This window comes from Mytilus californianus, unplaced genomic scaffold, assembly GCF_021869535.1.
Source record: "Mytilus californianus isolate M0D057914Y unplaced genomic scaffold, xbMytCali1.0.p SCAF_10, whole genome shotgun sequence".
NCBI lineage: Eukaryota > Metazoa > Mollusca > Bivalvia > Mytilida > Mytilidae > Mytilus > Mytilus californianus.
This window is the reverse complement of record NW_026262582.1, coordinates 8,897,581-8,921,845: the sequence shown is the minus strand read 5'-3', so window position 1 is coordinate 8,921,845 and position 24,265 is coordinate 8,897,581. Positions and strand designations below refer to the sequence as shown.

Below are 24,265 nucleotides of genomic sequence, written 5' to 3'. Positions count from 1 at the left end.
TGTGACAAAATAAACAAAGCATAGAATACCAAATATTTGTAAATGACCAGAGGAAAGCGTGCAAATGTATAATTAAACAAAATATAAATATTGTAAAAAACCGGAATCTGACGAGGCGTCTTCTCCCGGATCCCAAAATGAAGACCCTGTCCTCAAATCATCGTGGGTCTAATGAGGCTTCAGACACAATTCTCCGTCTTTCTACAAATCCTATTTACAGTCCTGAGGTTCATAAAAATCTACTAAAATAGTTAACTTATAAATCAAGTGATATCATTTGTGACAAAATAAACAAAGCATAGAATACCAAATATTTGTAAATGACCAGAGGAAAGCGTGCAAATGTATAATTAAACAAAATATAAATATTTTAAAACACCGGAATCTGACGAGGCGTCTTCTCCCGGATCCCAAATGAAGACCCTGCCCTCAAATCATCGTGGGTCTTATGAGGCTTCAGACACAATTCTCCGTCTTTCTACAAATCCTATTTACAGTCCTGGGGTTCATACAAATCTACCAAAATAGCTAAATCTCAATTAAAGTTGTTTCTTCTCTCAATTATAGACCCTTTCATATCTGAAATAAATCTAAACCCGTGGTTTAAAGTAAATCATAAAAATGATGATTTAATATTTGCTCGGGTCTCATGTTACAATAAGATTAAAAGCCATAAAAGTAGCCGCCTTTCATTGAATGAAGTGTATGTCAACTATTTAGCATGAAAAGGTGGATTAATTTGACAATGCAGTGTTCAGTTATTGAAATATTTCATCATATTTCACGTTTCTTGTTTCAAGAGATACTGTCACGTTGTCTCCGCTCGTCTGGAAAGTTTGTGCAGTAAAAATAATCATGACCGTAATATAATTTCCTTATTTACGTAAATATTATTATTAAAGTCGAATTTCTCACGTCGATAAGTTTTGTAAACATTGTAATATTAATGATAAAACAAACCTTTCTTAACATGTAAAATAAATAAATCTTTACGAAAACAGCTTGAAAAAGACTTAAATAATATTTGTCCGGGATTTTTAAAATTATCTCAAAAAGAGAGATTGCAATTACTTCTATCTTCATATGATATTTTGCAGCTTACTGTTCCTTTCATTAAAAAGTTATTTGCACTGAGGAGAGTGGACACAACACCTGCATACATATAATTACTTTTTTTTTACTACCTCTATATATTATGATGTTTAATATTTTATAATTTTTGCATTGTGTATTTATTTGTATTGTATTGTTAATTATAATATGCCTTCAATCCCTCAGGGTATAAATGTGCATTTCAGTGGTTGTCGTTTGTTGGTGTGGTTCATAAGTGTTTCTCGTTTCTCGTTTTTTAGATAGATTAGACCGTTGGTTTTCCTGTTTGAATTGTTTTACACACGTCTTTTTGGGGCCCTTTATAACTTGCTGTTCGGTGTGAGCCAAGGCTCCGTGTTGAAGGCCGTACTTTGACCTGTAACTGTTTACTTTTTACACATTGTGACTTGGATGGATAGTTGTCTCATTGGCACTCATACCACATCTTCTTATTTATTATATTTCATTAATAAACAATAAACATGCAAAAAATTGATTCGTTGTTTGGTTAGCGTCCAGTAACAAATATTTCAAGCATATTAAGGACGAGAATAGATAAATCAATACATCATATTCTATATTAGATTTGATTTTTTTTCAACAATTTGTATTCTATATTTAAATTGTTTTCTTTTCCAACAAATAAAATTTTAAACCTTTATAACTACGGTATCGTATTTTAAACTATAACAACTCTAGGGACAAAAGTGGGATTTTTCGACATAGAAATAATTTTATACAAGCAGGCTACATAATTTGAGGGTGGAATTTTTATTTAATGAACATAATTTAACAGATATTCTTTCAAATTAACTCAACCTTGCTTATCTGTATTCATAAACCATAAAACTAGTTTATAGAAGGACATTAAATTTATTAAAAGTGTATTAGTTTATAAAATGTCATAACCAATTCATCCATTTTTTTTTAATTTCAGTATGGGATTTTCCAGTCCGGTGGCAGTGAATTTATTTTACAATCAAACGATACAGATAAAACTACCTCTCATAGAAATGGTTTTCGAAAATTTCAAATAAAAAAGGCGGAATCAATAGGCGTCAACGATGAAACTTTATATCTAGGTAATTTTATTCTATTTTACAATTTATAATCTTTTTATACTATTTTACAAGTCTATAATCTTTTGAAAATACTTGTGAGAAATGACCATATTACAAAGCGTCCAACCTTAAAGAATTGTTTGTAAAATATTCCAAAGAATTAAATGACAAAAGAGGCATATAGAAAAAAGACACACGTGGTCCTGTCGTTTCTAAATGAAGATAATTGAAAAGTTTTCTTGAAGATAGATATTAAATTTTTAATTTCTATGTATTTTAATCAGCTATAGCCTATACAAATATGACGGACAGTGTTCCCAGTTGCTGTTAAAATTTAGGTGTTAAACCAATCGAAATATAGTCGGAAAGATTACAAAAAGGGGGGATAACGTAATACGGCGCGGATTTTCTTACGCACCCCATCAGTTATCTAAATTTTGATTTTCGATGTTCGAGTCTCGCCGTTTTAAAAGACCTAGATAAAAATAAATCAGATTAGTTCATTGAAAGAATGAAACGTCAGCGTGCGAAGCCCATTCAGATCTTCCAAAACTGTCAATGACAAAATTTGTCTTGGATGTTGCAAAATTAGGATAAAAGCAGATAATCTTTTCCAGAACATTGGAAATGTGATATTTGCAATTGCTCTAAGTTCATGCTGTCTAGAGGTCAAAAGTCAGATCAAGGCGAGCTAAAAACAAAGGCTTCAGAGGTAGTAGTCAGCAACATTTTGAAAACAAAATTCATATGCTAATTGACGAAAGTCACATGGGAAACTTTTTTTTAATGTTCGAACATATCTCAAATATGCCATTTCCAATGTTCTTGAAACAAAATGTCAGAAAATAAAAGAGATAAATGAATTACTTTTTTCGGTTTTTAATTATAAATCAACGAGCCTAAGTTGTATTCAAAATTTTATCAAAATCTGTGACGCAGTCCATTTACTGTACAGTAGTTCCTTGACTTTAAGTGTAATTTAGCCCTGTTTGTTGTCATGACTAAATCATAATAACTGATAAATTTTGATTAAAAAAAATCATTATATTTCAGACAAACGTTTTATCATATCCCCCGCTTCAATGAAAGGGTATATATTGATGTACATGTCCGTCCGTCCGTCCGTCCGTCCGTCACATATTTGGATTCCGGATAATAATTAAATTACCGCTAGACAAAATATTAATTTAAACACATTGACATGGACTAAGGAATACAGGTCAAATGATAAATTATTGTTTTAAGCATTTACCGCTTAAAATTAAAGTAATATACCTTCATTATCTTAAAAATATGATTGCTTTTCTTATTTACGGATAATAAATAAAGTACCACTTAACAAAATCTCTGAATGAACGACAATGTATAGGTCAAGTTCAGCTGTATCTGTGGTCATTAGAGCGCCTTATTTTAATATATATTCATATTTATATCAAACATTCAAAATACAAGAAAATGAATTCACATTTCAGACAAGAAATTAAAATCTTCAATTGAAAGGCACGAATTATCCGGCACAAGGAGACATAAGAGAGCATCGGGGACATACAGTATAGAATTACTTATTGTGGTTGACTATGCAATTTATCAAAGGTATAATGTTTGTCATTATGAATATTTATCAGTGTCAATCTAAGATTGTTAATTAACCGTGCAATACATTATTTTTATTAAATCTAAAAAATGATTATGAAAATAATTGTTATGTCATTCCCCAGATGAAAGATAATTATGTGTGTGTATATTTCAAATTGTTTATTTATAAACACTACAAACCAGTAAAAGTCTGAAATGGCCTATATTTGTACTCGACTGTACTGATTTTTACTCGACCAGTCTGAATTGGTCTGAAATTTACTTGATAATACTCGACTGTAGTCTGAACCATACTTAACAGTCTGAACTTGTACTCGACCTTTACTCGACCATTACTTTTCATCTGAACCATGCTCGACCTAGTCTGAACCATGCTCGACCTAGTCTGAACCATGCTCGACCTAGTCTGAACCATACTCGACCTAGTCTGAACCATACTCGACCTAGTCTGAACCATACTCGACTAAGTCTTAACCAATCTAGACCTAATTTTTGTATCTATCTATTGTATTTCATCAATTTAGGAACTGTTTTTAACAGCTATTTCCCCTGGCTAGAAATTTGAACAACAATTAATGAAATTTAAAATGTATTCAATATGGCATTGAAACCAAAATTTCACAATAAACATAATATAAATTCAACACCATATTTATCAACACTTACATATAAATATATATCACCTTTAAAATAAAAATAAAACAAGCTAATCAAATAATCTCAAAACTGAATTGTGACTAATATTTTCAATGTTATTAAAATTTTTTTGAATGTTTCAGATATATTTTATGGTTACTGGACAATTTTCACCATTTACTTAAGCTTTGTATAGATTTATGGTGTCAGTTGAGTTTAGTTAATAATGCAGTGAACATTTTTTTTATTAAAATATATTTAAAATAGTATATAAAGCAACTTCATAAATTTTTAAAATTACACCTTTGTTTTGTAAAACCAAGAATTTAATATAATCATGATAATAGAACTTCCATAGCAATCCTTGATAACCATTTCAAAAAGGAAATGTGTTCCAAAGTTGCAGAAAAAATTTATTTCAATTAAATTTAAATAACTTTTGTCAAAATTAAAGACATGGCATAAAGAAGCACTTTAATAAGGTTTAATTACCTCAGTACATGTGTGTTTTACAGGTAAAAAGAAAGCCCTTTTATTCTTAAACTCGTGTATTACTTATCTAGTGAATTCAAAAGGCCTTGCGATTTAAGTTTTACAGGATGTTGCAATTTTTAATGAATGTTAATTAGAAATTAATACTCTCTGACCAGGTGTGATCTTTTTAATGAGTTTGCCCCAAGCAGGAGGTATTACTTTATACTTTACCACTAATCAGAAGAATTTTTTTTATCTATTTCTTTAATCTTTTATCCCTTTTTGATATATATTATATATAATATATCCCAAATTATATTAAGAATAGGTATATTTCTAATATAAGGTTAAACAATTTCAGTGATTTTTTGGCTGTTGTTACCTCATTAAAAAGATAATTATATAACTATTGTATGTAACCATGAAACCTATATAGTTTTTCTTTAGGAATTTAGGAAAATTAAGTTTAAAAAAAAAAAAAAAAGCCAAACAAGAAGCACCTTAATCATGTTAATAAGGTTTTATTACCCTCAGTAAAGGTGTGGTTTTTAGTTAAAAGAAAGTCTTTTTTTTTAACAAAACTATAAAACTTTAAAATTAATTAATATAATTAAATTATTGTATAAGATAATTTAATTTAACTATCTCTATTTGATAAATCTGAGAATCATGTAAGGATGTAAAAATATGTTTTTATATATTATCTTTATTTTATTGTGGCTGTTGTCATGTCAGAAAAAAAGAAATTAATTTTTAAAGCTAAAATTAAAAAAAGTATAGGTTTTTTGGTCAAGTATGGTTCAGACTGGTCGAGTATTGTTCAGACCTTTGGTCGAGTATGGTTTAGACTGAAAAAATTGGTCGAGTACAGGTTGAGAATGGGTTAAGACTGTTTCAGACTGGTCGAGTAATAGTTCAGACTATTTTCAATGGCAAAAATAAGGGTCAAGTACAAATCAGTACGGTCGAGTATGGTTAAGACTGGGGTCGAGTAATGTCGAGTAAAATTCAGACCAATTCAGACTGGTCGAGTAAAAATCAGTACAGTCGAGTACAGATATAGGCCATTTCAGACTTTTACTGGTTTGTAGTGAAATGCATATGCATACTCACTTATATAAAAGCTAATAATGTTGAAATATATGAATAAATCACAGATTAACTTTTAGAGAAATCAGAAAGAGGGATGCAAATACAGATAAAAGTGTTTCGTGTACAAATATCTCACCCAGCAAACAGTGTGCATAGATTTTAACCCCAACTTTTTGAACTCGGCGTTTTATTCTTCCAGCCAAACCTTTCGCATAAAAGTAAAATTATACGTAAAAATTGTCATCGTCACTGGTCTTTAAAAGAAAATTAAAGACCATTACTAATCTTATAAAATGTGATTTGTCATTATTTATCAAATGGCTTTGACTATTATTCTTATTCAGTATTACGTGACTTTTTCACGAATTATATTTTCTTTTATGAATACGGAAACCCATTATCTAGAAAAAAGAATACATACATTTTTTATGAGAAAGTTATTAAATAATAAAAGTAATAGTTTACTTTATATTGGTTCCAACGATTGAGTATGTGTTTTATGCGATACCTTTGACTTAAGTTATTAGATTCGAATTTGTTTTTCTATTTTCCGGGTTTAAATCGAAAAGTTGACTTCGCATCATTATTTGCAAAGTGCCAAGCAAACGATAATTTACTTTGAGGGGGGTGGGTGGGTATCTGATTTTTTTTTAAAGATAATAGGCACATCCCTCATCCCTCGCCCACCTTAATGTTAAATAGTCGTTTCCTTATTCAAACCGAAGGACAGAAGCTTAGGTCTTTGGGAGTTACTCTGTTAAATATACTTTTCCATTATAGAAAGACATGTTATTGGCCGAAAAAATAGAATACCAAACACCTTAATATCTTTGTTGTCAGAATATGGCACTCATGGGAAGTGAAAAAAACTGTTTATCAACTAGCCGATATTTGAAAGTAATTCGTGTCCATAGAATATGCAATATACATTTTAAATTTTACAATGCCTTTCTATTTAATATTTTTTGTAATCAGAACATTCGTATATTTAAACCATACATTATTTTCAGTTTTTTTTAAGCAGTTACAAATAGAACTCCTTACTTAAAGCCACATTCCTATCCCATTTACACAGTTCGGTAACAAAAAAGTAATTCCCCAATACCTGAGTAATGTAATTGATTTGCTTGTAATTAAATAGATAACAACTGATACAAGATTTTTTTTTTTTTTTTCATCTATGATGACCTTCCAGTCATTTCAAGATTTATAATTGTATAACCAGTAACAGTTGTTCTTTGAATAGCTTCTTCTGTTGAGTTTTCTATTTTCCAGCATATTTTACGAATTTTACTATCACTCCGAGTCTTTATCGATCTAAATCATTCAAAAGTTACATGTATGTTACGCCTTACAATAATCCTTTCATTTACATTTATTGTTAAAGATTTATATCTGTCTTTATGATCAAATATTGCGCAACAAAAAATGTTGATAATTTGACAGATAGTGTTAATTGCCGAAAGCAACTCTTTACAAACTTTGATAAACGAAAATGTGTTTAAATCCGAAACCCCACTTTCACAAAACGTGAATAATATGATTTGACACCAACATGTTTTGATTGGTTTCCTTCTGCATGTCAATCAGACTTTGAATTTGCACTTTGTATGTGTTTTATGTTTGTTATTTAGATATGCTTTTGGTCATTCAAATATACATATGTGAATAAAATATGCAAACGTTCCAGCGACTTTGAAAAACACAAATATATGGTTCATGATTGATTGACTGCTGGTGTTTAACGCCACATTCAGCACTATTTGCGCTATTGTGGCGGCCAATATATATTGCATGGTGGAGGAAACCGGAATACTCGGAGAGAATTTCCGATCTTCGACAGGAAAACTGGCAATCATTGTCAATTAAAATTGGAGTCGAATACACTTGCCACGAGCGGGTTTCGAACTCGCAACCTCAGCGTTGCCTCAAATGCTAGTAAAAACTGAAGATGAACTACTTAGACCACTTGACAACCAAGACCCCTCTCATTAATTATATGACCGACCCGACGAACAACTATATCGTAATGGCAATAGAAGAGTCGATGTTTTTTTTCTTTTTCATCATTTCTGAGTATTGCCAAATCTCATATACAACCAGTTCGTATTTTTTTAAAGAGAAACGTTTAAATATTTAAAGATTGGACTATCGAATATTTGAAGCATCTTTTTTTCCGTCCTCGTACAAACATGTTTTTTTTAAAAGAAAATGCTCATATTTTCTAATGTGTAAACCTTTTTATTAGATGGTATGGCAAAAGAACTGGCTCAACTTTGAAAGACATTTGAAGCATCCTTAATTGTTTTGCTTCCGACGAGTGCATTCTTTTTTTAATGAAAAACATTAATATATTATTATGTTGAACAATCGAATATTTGAATCATCCCTTTTCATCCTAGCGCAAGCATTTTTTTAAAGCAAATGTTGATATTTTCTGATATGTGCACTTCTTTTATTAGCCTTCAAACTAGTTTAACCCCACCACATTCTGTAAGTGCCTGTCCCAAGTCAGGAGCCTGTAATTCAGTGGTTGTCGTTTGTTGCTGTTTATCATATTTGTTTTTTGTTCATTATTTTTACTCATTGTTGAAGGCCGTACGGTGACCTAATTTGTTAATTTCTGTGTCATTTGGTCTCTTATGGAGAGTTGTCTCATTGGCAATCATACCACATTTTCTTATTTTTATACTCCTTTAATTAGATGGTATGGCAAAAGTACTGGTTCAACTGTCAACGAGAGAGACCAGAATGCTGTTGCTTCTATCAGACAATACTATGCATTTGTTATTAACGGGGCAAGTATACTTTAATTTTCTTCATCGTAATATCTTTCAATTAATGACGTTCTGTAATAAGTCATGTGACTACTTTTTTAATATTTGAATATTTCCAAATTTTGTATCTACCTTGTATTATTTAGATATGGTATGACTGTCAATGAGACAACTCTCCACAAGAAACCAAAATGACGCAGAATTTAACAACTATAGGTCACCGTCCGGCCTTCAACAATGAGTAAAACCCACACCGCATAGTCAGCTATAAAAGGCCCCGAAATGACAGATGTGAAACAATTTAAACCAGAAAACTAACGGCCTGATATATGTACACAATAATGAACGAAAAACAAATATGATATACAGCAACAAACAACAACCACTGAATTAGAGGCTCTTGACTTGGGACAGGCACATAAAGAATGTGGCGGTATTAGACATATTAGCGGGCGCCCAACCCTCCCCTAACATGGGATAGTGGTGTAACAGTACAACATATGAACAAACAATAAAAATGAGTTGAAAAGAGCTTAAGTCATCAGATCGATACAAAGCACAAAAAGCAAGTAACAAAAACACAGAGTGGACATGGCAGGTTACTTATACATCCCCACAACAAAAAGACACTAAGTACAGATCTAAGAGTACTCGCAGTTACTGAAGCTAGTTCAAAGCCATTGACAACTAATAGATAAAATCATGCATCTAAGACTAAATTGCCAATCGTCTTGTAAATTATTTCAGATGGATGCCATGTATAAGAATCTACAAACGTCCAGTTTTACCATTAATATTCTGTTTTCCGGAATAATAATAGCAAAGGTAAATATATTATCATGTAGAACTATTTTAACTAATCGATCATCTAGCATATCAAATAAATATTATTTGTTCACATCCCTAAATATTAATTGTTATTTAATTATAAAGCATCAAAGGAGAGTGTTCACTAATGGCAAAATATGGCCTTGAATCATAAAATATTATACAGGCCACAAGTTGGTTCATAAATGGATCTATTTCAAAAGCCTACATGCTAGGTAAAACAATCTCTTCATAATAGTACACCATAGGCTCCAAAGTCAGCACATTTTGGAGATATTGTCAAAATACAATTTTGTGCATTTTTTGGAACTAAAAGCTTTAAGAAAAATTTTGTCTCAACCTACGATCCAAAATATTATGACACCAAAAGGTGCCAAGGTTAATATTGAATCCATAGACACAAACATTTTCTGGATCAATTAAATTGTGGAAAAACTGTTATAAATCAAGGAAATATTGAACCAAAACTGACGTTACAACACAAATAATGCATAATTAAGGGGTCATAACTTGGTAATTTATAATGTGATGTGCCAAAAATAAGTTATTTTGTGTTAATAGTAATATCACAACTATTTTAATGTGAAATTTGCAGTATTTTGGCCTGATTAAAAAACATTAAAATCTTAGGGACAATATAAGCCCTTCGTGAACCTTCTCCAAATAAAGACTGAAATCACTCCAAAACAAATATGTAAGATTAGATGACATTTTTATACATATGTTAATTGCAGATCTTTACAAATATAACACAAGTTTGGTAGAAGGGAGACGACTCAATTTCGTAAAATGTCAAACATGCGTTTGTGTACGTTTTCAGGGGTAAATTCAGTACTAGTAATAAAAGATCTCCGATTGACTTCAGTGCAAATCTATTTCTAGAATTAAATGTATACCTGGTTTACCTTAAGAAATCAGAAGCTTTCATATATCATTCATTAAAGTACAAATGTAGCCCCATATTTTGCAACAATAAAAACATAGGGCCATAGTTTTAATCCATCCTATCAAAATTATTTATTACAAAAAGTATCTACCAATCAGTGGAGCACAGGACTTAATTGTTATCCAGAAAGCTCTCCCCCAAATGAGAGGTCCTTGATGACGTATATCTATTTACTAAATTTACACCTTCATATACATTTTATCAAAGTAATGTTTATAAATAAAGAAGTTTTTTGACATACAATTTGTACGTCAACGGTACAGTCACCCAACGACACAAAAAAGTATTTAATATAAAGTCCAGGACCAGCATATACGGACTTCAAACGCATGAGTAAATGTAACATGTCTTCAATACCCATGCTTTTTTTGTCCTTTCTTACTAGTATGTATTTTCCAACTACGTTATCTCACATTGTAACAACCAATAATTTGTAGTACAATAATTACCACGTTCTGTTTAATACTTTTTTGGTCGCTGTCTTATTGGTGTTTTCTCAAAACATCAAATGCACATGACTTGTAATATTGATAATTATGCTATGTTAATTTATTTATGCAACATGATAGAACATTTTTTCTAGGATTTGGTCTATTCATTACAATTATAGTTACGCATACAATTGCGATTAATACATTTCAAAATAAAAACAAACTAGAAGACATTTTATAGGAAATGACACCAATTATTGCTTCCTTTCAGCTCCTTCCCCCTTAAATCATTACTTTGATACACTACCGTTGTTAAAATTGAGTCACAATATATTGAATCAGCCTAATATGGGAGATGTTGAATCGTTGTAAATCTCAGATAAAACATTTTTTGGTAAATCTGCTATTCATCACTTACTGACCACACCAAGAAGAGCACAAGAGAACGGATTTTTTTACCACTATTTAATGGAATGACATTGTTCACCTTGCTTACTTTTTAATTATCATTTATTTATTTTATTTCATATTCCTTTGTTTTCTAAGACAGCATCTGACGCACCATGGACAGAGACAATTAAAATAACGAGTGTCACTCCTAACCAAGTACCTGCATCTGCTATGTTGAATAGTTTTAGTTCCTGGGTCAAGTCACAAAGTAGTATACCAGGGCATGATCATGCTATGTTATTTACTGGGTAAGTCTTTTATTTGTAATACAGTCAGCTGTCACAGAATAGTAAACCAAGGCATGATCATGCTATGTTATTTACTGGGTAAGTCTTTTATTTGTAACACAGTCAGCTGTCACAGAATAGTATACCAAGGCATGATCATGCTATATTGTTTACTGGGTAAGTCTTTTATTTGTAACACAGTCATCTGTCACAGAATAGTATACCAAGGCATGATCATGCTATGTTATTTAATGGGTAAGTCTTTTATTTGTAATACAGTCAGCTGTCACAGAATAGTATACCAAGGCATGATCATGCTATGTTATTTACTGGGTATGTCTAATATTTTGCAGCACTGTCAGGTAAAGCATGCTTAGTATATGACCAATGAAGTTCTGTTCGGAACTCCTTGATATGGATGCGTAGTTTATTACAGTGGTGAGAGCAACCTGCATATTCAATGTTAGGCACCGACAATTTATACTTGTTCTGGGGCATGGTCTTGTTTTTGTCTCACCTACGACTTTCGTCGCGGTATGCGAGACATAGATATTACTATCCGGCGGCGGCGACAGCGTAAACTATTTGAATAAAGCTTTATAATTTAGAAGGTATAGAAGACCTGGATGCTTCATACCTTGTATGCAGATACCTTATGTTACGAAGTTTCCGTCTGTTATATGCCCATAGTCCTTGACCTCATTTTCATGGTTCAGCGTCTGCTTGAAAAAGAATTACAGTTTTTTTGTTATGTGAATTTCTCACTTATTATGAGTAATAGGATAACTATATTTGGTATATGGGTTCCCTGCGTCTACATGTCCATCATACAGGGTTAGCCTGACCTTGACCTCAATTCATGGTTCAGTGATCAAGTTACGTGATAAGCTCCATTTCTCAGATACTACAAGCAGCAGGTCAACTATATGTGGCGTACGGAATGATGTGAGTGGAATATGTCAAACTGGCAGGTTTCATCTGACCTTGACCTCATTTTCATGCTTCATTTGTCATTGTTATTTTTTTGAGTTTTGGTCTGTTTTTTTTTCAAGCACTGTAAGCAATAGGTTAACTATATTTGGTGTATGGAATGATTGTAAGGTGTACATGTCTGTTTAACCGGTGTCATCTGACCTTGACCTCATTTTCATCGTTCCTTGGTCAATTTTAAGTTTTTGTGCTTTAGTCTGTTTTTCAAATACTAATAGCAATAGGTCAACTATAATTGGTGTATGGAATGATTGTAATTTGAACATGTCTGTCTAGCCAGTATCATCTGATCTTGACCTCATATTCATGGTTCATTGGTTAACATTAAGTTTTCGTGTTTTGGTCTGTATTTCAATCACCATAAGCAATGGGTCAACTATATTTGGTGTATGGCATAATTGTAAGGTGTACATGTCTTTGTGACAGTTATTATCTGACCTTGACCTCATTGTCACGGATCTTTAAAAATGTTAAGTTTATGAGATACTTATAATAATAAAATCTTTATCTTTAAGACTTTCAACATAAAATCAATGGTCAGTAAAACAGGCGAGACATTTCAGCGTGTGCACTCTTGTTTGAATACATTGTTTGATTCTAAATTTCTTTTAAAAAATCTTTCAGAATGGAAGTGAATAAATGAGAAATGTTAAAAGTTAACAACAGCTACGATTTTTGAAAACAATTTTCTTGTTCCTGTATGCTATTGAAAAAAAAACCCAGTTTGTTTTGGGTATACGTTGAGAAAAGTGTTTGTCATATAACAGACATATATGGTGACCGGATAAGGCCATTTTGCTTTTTCAAGTTTTCGCCTTTTCGCATCTCATATCTTATTGGGCGAAAACGTGAAGTCGAAAACGCGAAAACGCGAAAACGCGAAATGGTTTCACTTTAAGTTTTTGCGTTTTCGACTTCGAGTTTACGCAATTTTTCCCTTTCGCCATCATGTTTTCGTGTTTTCGCGTTTTCATGGTTTCACATTTCCGCGTTTGTTAATTTGTCAATTACTGCCCACTTCTGTCAACCATCTCGTATCTTTGATCTGATTGGATAATGATTAGCTCAATTAACAAGTGTGCGCGTGTTTGTGTATTAGTATGTGTATAATTGTGCTTAGTTTCTTCTGTAACCTATTCTGACATCGGACTCGGACTTCTTTTAAACAGAGATTTACTGTGCGTATTGCTGTGTGTTTGTTTATTGTACATTGGTATAGGTGGAGGGTTGAGATCTCACAAAACATGTTTAACCCCGCCGCATTTTTGCGTCTGTCCCAAGTCAGGAGCCTCTGACCTTTATTAGTCTTGTAAGTTTTTTTAATTTTAGTTCATTTATATGTTTTGGAGTTTAGTGTGACGTCCATTTTCACTGAACTAGTACACATTTTTTAATGTGCCAGCTGAAGCCCGCATCTGGGTGCGGGATTTTCTCGCTGTGTTGAAGACCCATTGGTGGTCTTGGGATGTTTTATGCTCTTTGGTCGGGCTTTTGTTTCTTTGACACATTTCCCATTTCCATTCTGAATTTAATTACTATATTATTCTATTTTGTCTAATTATTATAGGTATGAGATGATTAAGGATGGATCAGCATCTATAGCTGGTAAGTAGAAACAAATCAAACAATCCTGTAACTATCTTATCAATACGAGACTTTAGACGAGTGAACTCTTGGTTGTAGATTAGTATGTCCATTTTGCATTCACGACAATTTAAAAAGTTTATTTATTTTATAATTCAAGTGCTTCATCAAATGACATTGTTAATATATTCTACCCAAATTCTATCAAGGATGGCCCGTTCATGACAGATGACCTTGACTTTCGTACAATGACAATGCTGCAAGATTTTTTTATTTCCAGCCGTATATCGGTAAATTTTCGTGAGTGCCTAAATTTCGCTATGTTCTCGGAAGACATTTTTTACTACGCAAAAGTAACCAAAGTAATATTTCATCGTCTATCTTAAGAAAACATAGTCCGTGAAACAAACAATGCGGTAAAGTCCCTTCTACAGAACCCGACGCAAAAATAACATGACATACGGGTATTATAATTTTAGAAGCTAGTAATTTGTCATTCTTATTTTCTCACAATGTATATAACAAAAATACTTTTTGATAAAATGATAGAATTGCACAATACTGAATTTGCTGATATTGAATCCTGCCACCTTTTAGTGCACTATCGACTGCTTGACTTCCAAGTAGATCTGCTGATATTGAAATCCTGCCTATTTTTAGTGCACTATCGGCTGCTTGACTTCCAAGTAGATCTCGAACAGCCTCGTCATGATATGTGCAGAAAAATGTGAGCATGTTGAGGATAGCTCAAAATAAGTCTGTGTCATAAAATTTAATACAGAGAAGAAAAATAAAGAAAATATTTGAGTCATAATGTTTAAGAACTAATTTCTTACTCAACATTAAACAATTCTTTACTAGATGTCCATCTTAACCTAAGTCAAATCGTTTGAGTAACAATGTATATTTACATCTTCTATATTTTAAAGTGTAAACTACACGTGGACGAACATAACGCTGTGTATATATGTGTTCTATGATGTAAATTATTTTCAAAAATTGCAACTTTAGGTTTTGCCACCACTGGTGCCCTATGCACAGCAAACAGTCAATCAATTGTAGAAGACAAATTCAACTTTGTTATACTAACTGTGGCGTCACACGAGCTTGGACACAGGTAAACTATTAATATCCACAAGTAAATTATCATAATAAACCAATCCTAATTCTGGGGAGGGGGAGGGGGAGCGGTTGAGGAACTGCAGGTATTTGTTGTCTTATTGGTTTCATTTTAGAGACAAATAAAAATCGAGGCTAGGCAACAAGGGTTGCAATATGAAATCGGTGGCAGGATGACAAGAGAGATAACCGTATAAGAAGAACATAAGATAATTATGAAAACAACATTGCATGACAAACAAGGTCGATTGACAAAGGCAGGGGTATACTATATATATTTTACGTCTGTCCGTCAGTTCGTCTCATAAATTTTCGGTCGCACTTTTCTCACGAAATAAGAAATAAATCTTGTTCAAATTTGGTAGCAAGCTTTGTGTGAAAATGCTATATCGTTTAATGCATTATCATATCTATTGCTATTCCGCTTCCTAGTTGTTTACCGAATTCTTAATGCCGGGGTATCATACCATGGCTCATAGTTAAACTTGTTTCACTCAGTTTATCATTAAATGGAACATTATGCACGATACTTCAATGGCAAATCTTATGATATGATTTCCTTGCACCCAAAACGTGTGTCTGTATTATGAGGTATGTCCGAGGTCAAACGTTTAGATATGGAAAAATATAAAAACGTGTGAGAGCATAACAAAACAAACGGATCGAAACAGAAAAGCAAAAACCATCTGAGGTCCACTTTGCCTGTGGGAGTTGTAACCATAGTTTAAGAACGATTACATAAATTTATAAACGGGAAATACAGACAAAATGAATTATTTAAATTAAGTCAGCAACCAACATACTGGGTTAAGGGTACTCTCGAGGACTAACATAACTGTGAAAAACACACGAGATGGACGTTCCTATCCACACATTGGTTAAGGAAAAAGAACCTACTCAATAAATTCATGCATTCATGAGTTTATAATAGAAAAGAAAGGATTTGGAGTATCCCTCCATGACACAAAAGCAGCCTGTGCACAGCATAAATCACAATAAGCACAGGAACAGCGCTTTTATTGCTGTTCTCCATCTCAATGTCACAGTGAGGCCTTCAACACGGGAGTTTTCTCAGTTTTGACTATGGGGGTTTTGTCAGTTTTATCAATGTCTTTTAAGCATTCAATTTAATCTGAATTTGAATAATCAGTGTTTCTTATTTACAAAAGGTGTACAATTTATACAGTTAAGTAATAATCTATGTGCTACAGGACTAATCATCTTGTTCCGTTACTGTTTTCGTTTTGTGAATAATCAACACAATAACAGAATAAATCGGTACGCACCGAATCAATCGACATTAAGTATACACATTATTCATACATGAAGCAATGAAATATTATATACAATGTATAATAATTATCGAGGGTGGTAAAGGGTTATTTTCGTGCAACGTGTTTTGCCATTTTTATTTCACGTGCAGCCGTGAAAAAGGTTCGTTATTCACCGTGTTTCGTGAAATCGATAAAATGATCAACGTGCAAGAAATTTTTGATTGTTCGTTCATCGTGAAATGGCAATTTTATTTCGCGTTCTTCCGTGCAGATACCCCCCTTTACGTCCCTCATTATCGACCAAATTCTATGCCTTGCAGGGTTTTAATAATTTGAGTTTGAATTCGGTAACTTCAATCATTCTGTGATGCGGTATAACAAACCTTTTCGCTATTGGAGAATCTACGACACTTGACCCGGGAATTTGCTACACTATTGACGTAACACAACAATCTTTTTATCTTTGTGAGTCAGAAATTATACGGGTACTTCTTTGATGTTCAGTAATGGTGGATATATATCGATTAGGTGTATATCGCTAATTATTGTTTTGTTTCTACCAATTTCCCTTGTTTGTAATCGTACTTTTGCAATTTATTATAAAGTTAATTTAGATTTATGTACGTTCTTTTACAGTTTGAGCGCACAACACGACGGGACTAACAATTTTTGTAGAGCAACTGATTCGTTCATTATGACTGCAACCAGCACACCTCAATCCAATTCACTTACAGCAAGCAATCCCTGGAAATTTTCGACATGTTCTACATCATATTTCAATACATACATTGATTATCTTACTACGTGAGTTACTTTTGTGTCCTACGTCATATTTTTTAACACATACATTTGTTTGTTTCCACGTGAGTTTTTTATATATATAGTTTGACTTTGTTTTATATTAAGGTGGATCATCGGTATATATTTCCTCAGATAGAAATTTCTTATACTTTGCCAAAATAATGATTTTTCTATGCTTTTTTTCAAAAATATAATAAAAAGTGTTATTTTTCAAGCTACAAGTCGTACAAAGTTGCCCAAATTTGCATAGATTGTTCATGAAAAAACACATTTTTGTGAATAAAAAGAAATCAATGCGAAAGAATTTTGAAATAAAATATGAGAAGATAGGTTTTATAATATGCTTTAAGAAAATGAAAAGAGAAAATGGGATCACTGAACTTGTTTCCTTGCTACAAAAGTAAAATATAAAAATTTCACTATCATTCCAGTATAAAATTTTTACTATAAGAGTTAACTCCCCTTAAATGGCTAAGTTGAAAAATTGATTCTAAAAACAGAAATATTTGTTATTTGTTTAAATCTTTTGAATAATGCAATAAATCACTTACTTTCTTTATACAAATAAACAGTCTTACACATAAATTGCAAATCTGTCTAAAAATTGGAAGATGAAGGCAAAAAAAGTAGACTGATAGTGTACTGCTATTGTACAATACAAGTTGGCGGTAAACAGTGAATCTAACTTAAAGAGTTTTTATTTTTTTGCATATAATTTGACTTTGTTTTATGTTAAAGAGTTTTATACTATTTGATTTTAATTGCTTTTCATATCTATAAGTAATCATATTTTCTTAAATATCTATATTAGTAAGACACCGTTTGTTTGATTAAAAAAAAAACTACTCGTGCTTACATATAAAATGTACATGTAAGAGGCTCTTGTTGAGAATCAGATGACACCGTTTTATGCACTGATTCGGTGATATACAATACTGTGGATTCATTAATTTATGTGGATTGAGGAAAACTTGCATTTTCGTGGATATTTGATATTGTGGTTTTGCCATTCTCTGCATACAAAGCATATAGACAGTTTGTCATTCGTTGAACATTTGAATTGATGGTTCACCTGTATCCACGAAACCCACGAAAATTGGTATCACACGAATAATAATGAATCCACAGTAATTGATGAATCAATGATTGTCTATTTTTAAGCTGGGGGAGGGGCAGGAGTATGTTTTGCGGATTGAACATTAATTTTTATCTGTTGCTTCACATGCTTATTTTCTTCACTTTTGTGAACAATTGTTTCCTGCATTGTGTGATGCAGAATATTCATTTCCATCTTGTCTTCTGCAAGATTATTTATTTTCAGCTGCTACCTAGCCAGGTTATTCATTTTCAAAATCCTCCTCCCATACCCCCAGAAAATCAAATGAGTTTCCTCTTAGAGAAAAAAATAAAACTCCTTGCTAGTAAGATAGTCATCAGTGTTTTCCGCTATCGATTTGGAGTTCGAACATTCACACAAAGTCGAACTTCAACTACAGCTCGAACTATTCCAGTTATAACTAGACTGTAAGCCACAATCTACAGCGATATCTTTACGACCTGGCATTCTCTTTATGTTACACTATGATTAGTAAATTTTTGCCCGTCTTACTGCTGTATGACTTACCAGACAGAAAACTTACATTTTGCGTATGTTTTTCTTTCTTTACCGTATAAATATAACATGTATAAAGTATATAATATAGGTATATAACCCCCGTCTGTTTATATTATAGAGGAGACGACAAGCAGCACACGTCTTTTTTTTTTTTATAAAACTCCCACATTTTATTTTAAATTTGTATAATTTATTAGGTATCCACATGTTTATCTTATCGCTACACTCCACACGGCGTAAAGTTTATACAAAAATAGTGCATACCCATGGTAGGATCTCGCATAAAACACGTACTGACATACATGTGTCATGGTATATAAGTTAGCGTTATTAATGAAAATGTATGTTAAACAGTTAAGCAGAATAATTAATTTTCACGTTAATTGCTTCAGATGTATTTTTATGGATAAAAAAATCTAAATGGAGGATTGTAGTCTCATTAGAAGACTGTTGTATCAATTCCAAAAAGTATCAAAATTGAAATAACATAATTGCAAAGGGTTTAGGCACATAAAGCCTGTAATAAGGCTTAACAAATGTAAACTAAACATTGTGGACATGATTCGTTCGGATCAGATGAAAACAAAATACTGTAAACAAGTGAGTTAAGCAAAGAAGGTATTCAAGAGATCACTCTACTTGTGTTTAGTGTCAAACATAACTGTTTACTTCTGTTCATAAAACTGAAAAGGTGACAGAAAACAACCGGGTTAATGGTAAATCCCACTGACTAGAAAATAATGTAACTTATGTATATAATATAACTGATGTAAATAATGTAAATAATGTAACTAATGTAACTAATGTAACTAATTTAAATAATGTAACTAATGTAAATAATGTAACTATTGTAAATAATGTAACTATTGTAACTAATGTAACTAATGAAAATAATTTAACTAATATAAATCATGTAACTAATGTTAATAATGTAAATAATGTAACTAATGTTAATAATGTAAATAATGTAACTAATGTAAATAATGTAACTATTGTAACTAATGTAACTAATGAAAATAATTTAACTAATATAAATCATGTAACTAATGTTAATAATGTAAATAATGTAACTAATGTTAATAATGTAAATAATGTAACTAATGTAAATAATGTAACTATTGTAACTAATGTAAATAATGTAAATAATGTAACTCCAATCAATAATGTTGTAGATAGTTGTATGTTTCAAGGTTTTTTTTACTTCTACATGTATTTATGTAATTCATTCCCTTCCATTTTAGGAATAATCTACAGTGTATGACCACTTTACATCCTGATTATAACTTTAATGCATTATACCCTGAAAGAAACTTTTTACCTGGTCAGAAATATGATGCTGATAAACAGTGTGAACATATGGTTGGACCAGGATCTGTAATGTGCAGGGTAGGTTGTTAGTCCTAACTTTACATATGGTGGGACCAGGATCTGTAATTTGCAGGGTAGGTTGTTAGTCCTAACTTTACATATGGTGGGACCAGGATCTGTAATGTGCAGGGTAAGTTGTTTGACCTAACTTAACATATGGTGGGACCAGGATCTGTAATGTGCAGGGTAGGTTGTTAGTCCTAACTTTACTTAACATATGGTGGGACCAGGATCTGTAATGTGCAGGGTAGGTTGTTAGTCCTAACTTTACTTAACATATGGTGGGACCAGGATCTGTAATGTACAGGGTAGATTGTTTGTCCTAACTTAACATATGGTGGGACAAGGATCTGTAATGTGCAGGGAAGGTTGTTTGACCTAACTTAACATATGGTGGGACCAGGATCTTTAATGTGCAGGGTAGGTTGTTAGTCCTAACTTTACTTAACATATGGTGGGACCAGGATCTGTAATGTGCAGGGTAGGTTGTTAGTCCTAACTTAACATATTGTGGGACCAGGATCTGTAATGTACAGGGTAGATTGTTTGTCCTAACTTAACATATGGTGGGACCAGGATCTGTAATGTAAAGGGTAGATTGTTTGTCCTAACTTAACATATGGTGGGACCAGGATCTGTAATGTGCAGGGTAGGTTGTTAGTCCTAACTTAACATATGGTGGGACCAGGATCTGTAATGTGCAGGGTAGGTTGTTAGTCCTAACTTAACATATGGTGGGACCAGGATCTGTAATGTACAGGGTAGGTTGTTAGTCCTAACTTAACATATGGTGGTACCAGGATCTGTAATGTACAGGGTAGGTTGTTAGTCCTAACTTAACATATGGTGGGACCAGGATCTGTAATGTACAGGGTAGGTTGTTAGTCCTAACTTAACATATGGTGGGACCAGGATCTGTAATGTGCAGGGTAGGTTGTTTATCCTATCGACTAGTCAGTTAGTTGTAATCTCCCCACAAATCATATAAAATTTATTATAATGAAAATATTAAACACAGTCAAACAAAACGATTTGTTTAATCAAAGTTTAGGAAAAACATTCCAAACTAAAGTCAAGCAAAAATTTAAAACTAGAACAATAACATATCAACAGTTATTAAAAAAATGTTCTAATAGATGTTTTGAAAAAAAGGAAAGGTGAGATGATATATAATATTACCATCACTTTAAAACAAAGATGAAGATATCAAATATACAATTAAAAATATAACTTAAAGAAAGACATGCATTACCATGAAGATCTGAAATGTAGACAAATGATTAGTTACAAAAACATACACAGACGTAAGGAATGAGAAACAAAATCTCAATAAAAAGACTGCATTCATTTCTTTAGGAGGGGTAAGCAGTTCATACGTCTTATGTGACATCCGTCTTTAATATTTTGGCATGATACATATAAAGGAGTGATCATGATACGGGTCGATGCCACTGCTGGTGAAAATGTTCCTGCACGAAAACATTAGCAGCCTAGTAGTCAGCGCTTTTTGATGACATGATTTATTATTGATATGGTCATATTTACAAATTTATTGTCAACAAAACTTTGAATTGTTCGAAATATTTAGGACTTTCTACCGCATGAATAGATTACTCAGCTGTATCTGGCAAAACGTTTTGGAATTTTGGATCCTCAATATAAACAAACATAACAGATATAATAAACAGAAAAAAAACTAACCACTACTGTCTCTAACATTATATTGATATCCATGACAGCTGTTCTTACCATAGGGGTTAAACCTCAAATAAGCAATTCCAATTCAAGTTTCATAATTTAAAAGTTTTATTAATATTAAATCTATCGTCATAGTGTGTTGATACTAAATTACATGCTGCTGAAACATTTTATTTCTTCCACAGCAACAATACTCTGGTGATTATTCTTCTATATGTTCAGTCTTATGGTGCTCTACGCTCAATAATCCGTCACAATGTCAAAGTTATGTTGCTGGAGACGGAACATTGTGTGGAAACAAAAAGGTAGGCTAAATAAAGGCGACAGTAAGTTACCGATGTTCAATTTCGTAAATCGATGTGGAAGAGACAAATCAAGGTAACGGAAAATACGAAAAAGAGTAGGTAAAGGTATAAAACCACTAATTCATAGCCCCATTGCTTTCTATGTTTAATTCTGCAATTTCAAGCATAAATGGCTACTTTGTCTTAAGTTCAAATAAAGTGGCAGTTATTTCATGTCAAAACTGTACCTTATGCTGACGTGCTGAAAAAATCAACATACCTTTAATTGCATATTAGAGCGTACTGGTTCCTGGAAGTTTGATAGTACAAAAACAGGAACTTCTGATCTGAACAACAGGCCAAATGAGCCCTCCTATTAAAATTGCATATACTTCTTTATTATTCAAATAAAACGTTCAACAAGGGTTCTACAGTGATTCCAAGTCCCCAAGCTTTCATTTGATACTAAAACTACCCAAATATTCCCACTATTGACAAAGATACAGCTATGCGTAAGAACTATTTTGTTTAAACTATGTACTTTCTTGTATGTTCTTTCCGACCGGGCCTGAATTAGTGGTATACCTAAACAGAGGGAGGGACTGTTCTACTAATATAGCAGTTCCACTGGGGATGCTTTCTGCGTATGTAGCATAACCAAATTAATTCAAACCGAACAATCTATCATATGCTGTATATATAGTACATGTATATGTTATTTTATCAGACCTTTGAATTTGCATCCTAAGTACATTTTGTAAATCTCATGCGACGTAAATGGTATATTTTCCATTAGTATTTGCTTTTTTGCCTTGAATATATATTCTAATATAAGAACAATGTTACATTAGCCTTGAAAAAAAACCCTTACTGAATATGTTCATAAAAAAAAGAGCCTTACAGACACAAATAGTCTAGAGTATTTATTGTGAGCCTCTTTGACAAAATCATCGAATAATCACTGTAATACAATTTTGATTAGTATTGAATATAGGTTTATGAAAACAGGACTATTTATATGTATATATATTTGATTAAAAAATAAAAGTATAAACAATATGTAACATATAAGGAAAGATAAACCAGCAAAGTCACGTAGCTTGCTTGTGTCCTAAAAAGATTCCGTAGGAAGACAAGTCGGTCATTGAATCTAAAAATAAACTCGGTTATCTCTTGTTAGAATGTTCAGTTCGAGTGCAAGGGCTCAAAGGTTTAGTCCAAGTCCGTGTCAACCGAAGGCTTTGAATTGACTTTTGCTGCTTTCCCACTAAAGATGCGGCATTTAGCAGTAATAACAAATAGTGTTTAGCTTGAAGTTAGACTAACGGTTATGGTGACATATCTCCCTATGGACTGAAATCATGCGGGGTACACGAAGGTCGTGAAACATCTAAATCAGTTTGTCGGCCCAGCACAAAACAGGATGTATTCATATCTCATTTAAATATTAATGTTTTCGACACGTAAAGAATTACAAATTTCCAGGTAGACGTTGGATAGATGTTAATCAATATCATGAATTGAATAACAACACTATCCCCTTAAATGTACCATACATGAATAAAAAGGAGAACTAGTAATTTTTTTGATCAAACATGTCGAATGCTAAATTTTAAAAAAGGAATCATACACAAGTTCTCACATCTTACGAATGTTCTTTCTTGAAAGAAATAAAAATATATTGCTAAATATGTATGTGTATGCAATAATCAGATATTCAATTATGATCATGTAAAACCGTACAAAATGAAAAGAACAGGTTATTAATTTTATGCGTCCAACTGTTAAAAATACTAAGGACGCCTTATCATTATTTTTATTGTATACTTATTTGGTTACTGTTTGTAGTGGTGTAAAACAGGAGTTTGTACAGCATCAGCAAATGCTCCTAGTGGAAGTGGTATGTATTGTTTTCTCATGTA

At 32.3% G+C, this 24,265-nt stretch overlaps 1 protein-coding gene across 1 annotated transcript in view; it reads left to right on the top strand.

The window, feature by feature from the left end:
* The window catches only part of LOC127717563 (A disintegrin and metalloproteinase with thrombospondin motifs 14-like), a 48,727-nt gene that overhangs the window by 13,191 nt on the left and 11,271 nt on the right, over nucleotides 1-24,265 (top strand). The window contains exons 4-14 of the mRNA XM_052223248.1: nucleotides 2,030-2,174; nucleotides 3,626-3,746; nucleotides 8,656-8,749; nucleotides 9,476-9,553; nucleotides 11,480-11,631; nucleotides 14,168-14,205; nucleotides 15,196-15,301; nucleotides 17,214-17,381; nucleotides 20,235-20,379; nucleotides 22,245-22,364; nucleotides 24,192-24,243. Of these exons, the coding sequence (XP_052079208.1) occupies nucleotides 2,030-2,174; nucleotides 3,626-3,746; nucleotides 8,656-8,749; nucleotides 9,476-9,553; nucleotides 11,480-11,631; nucleotides 14,168-14,205; nucleotides 15,196-15,301; nucleotides 17,214-17,381; nucleotides 20,235-20,379; nucleotides 22,245-22,364; nucleotides 24,192-24,243 (1,219 nt within the window). The remainder of the gene's footprint in view (nucleotides 1-2,029; nucleotides 2,175-3,625; nucleotides 3,747-8,655; nucleotides 8,750-9,475; nucleotides 9,554-11,479; nucleotides 11,632-14,167; nucleotides 14,206-15,195; nucleotides 15,302-17,213; nucleotides 17,382-20,234; nucleotides 20,380-22,244; nucleotides 22,365-24,191; nucleotides 24,244-24,265) is intronic.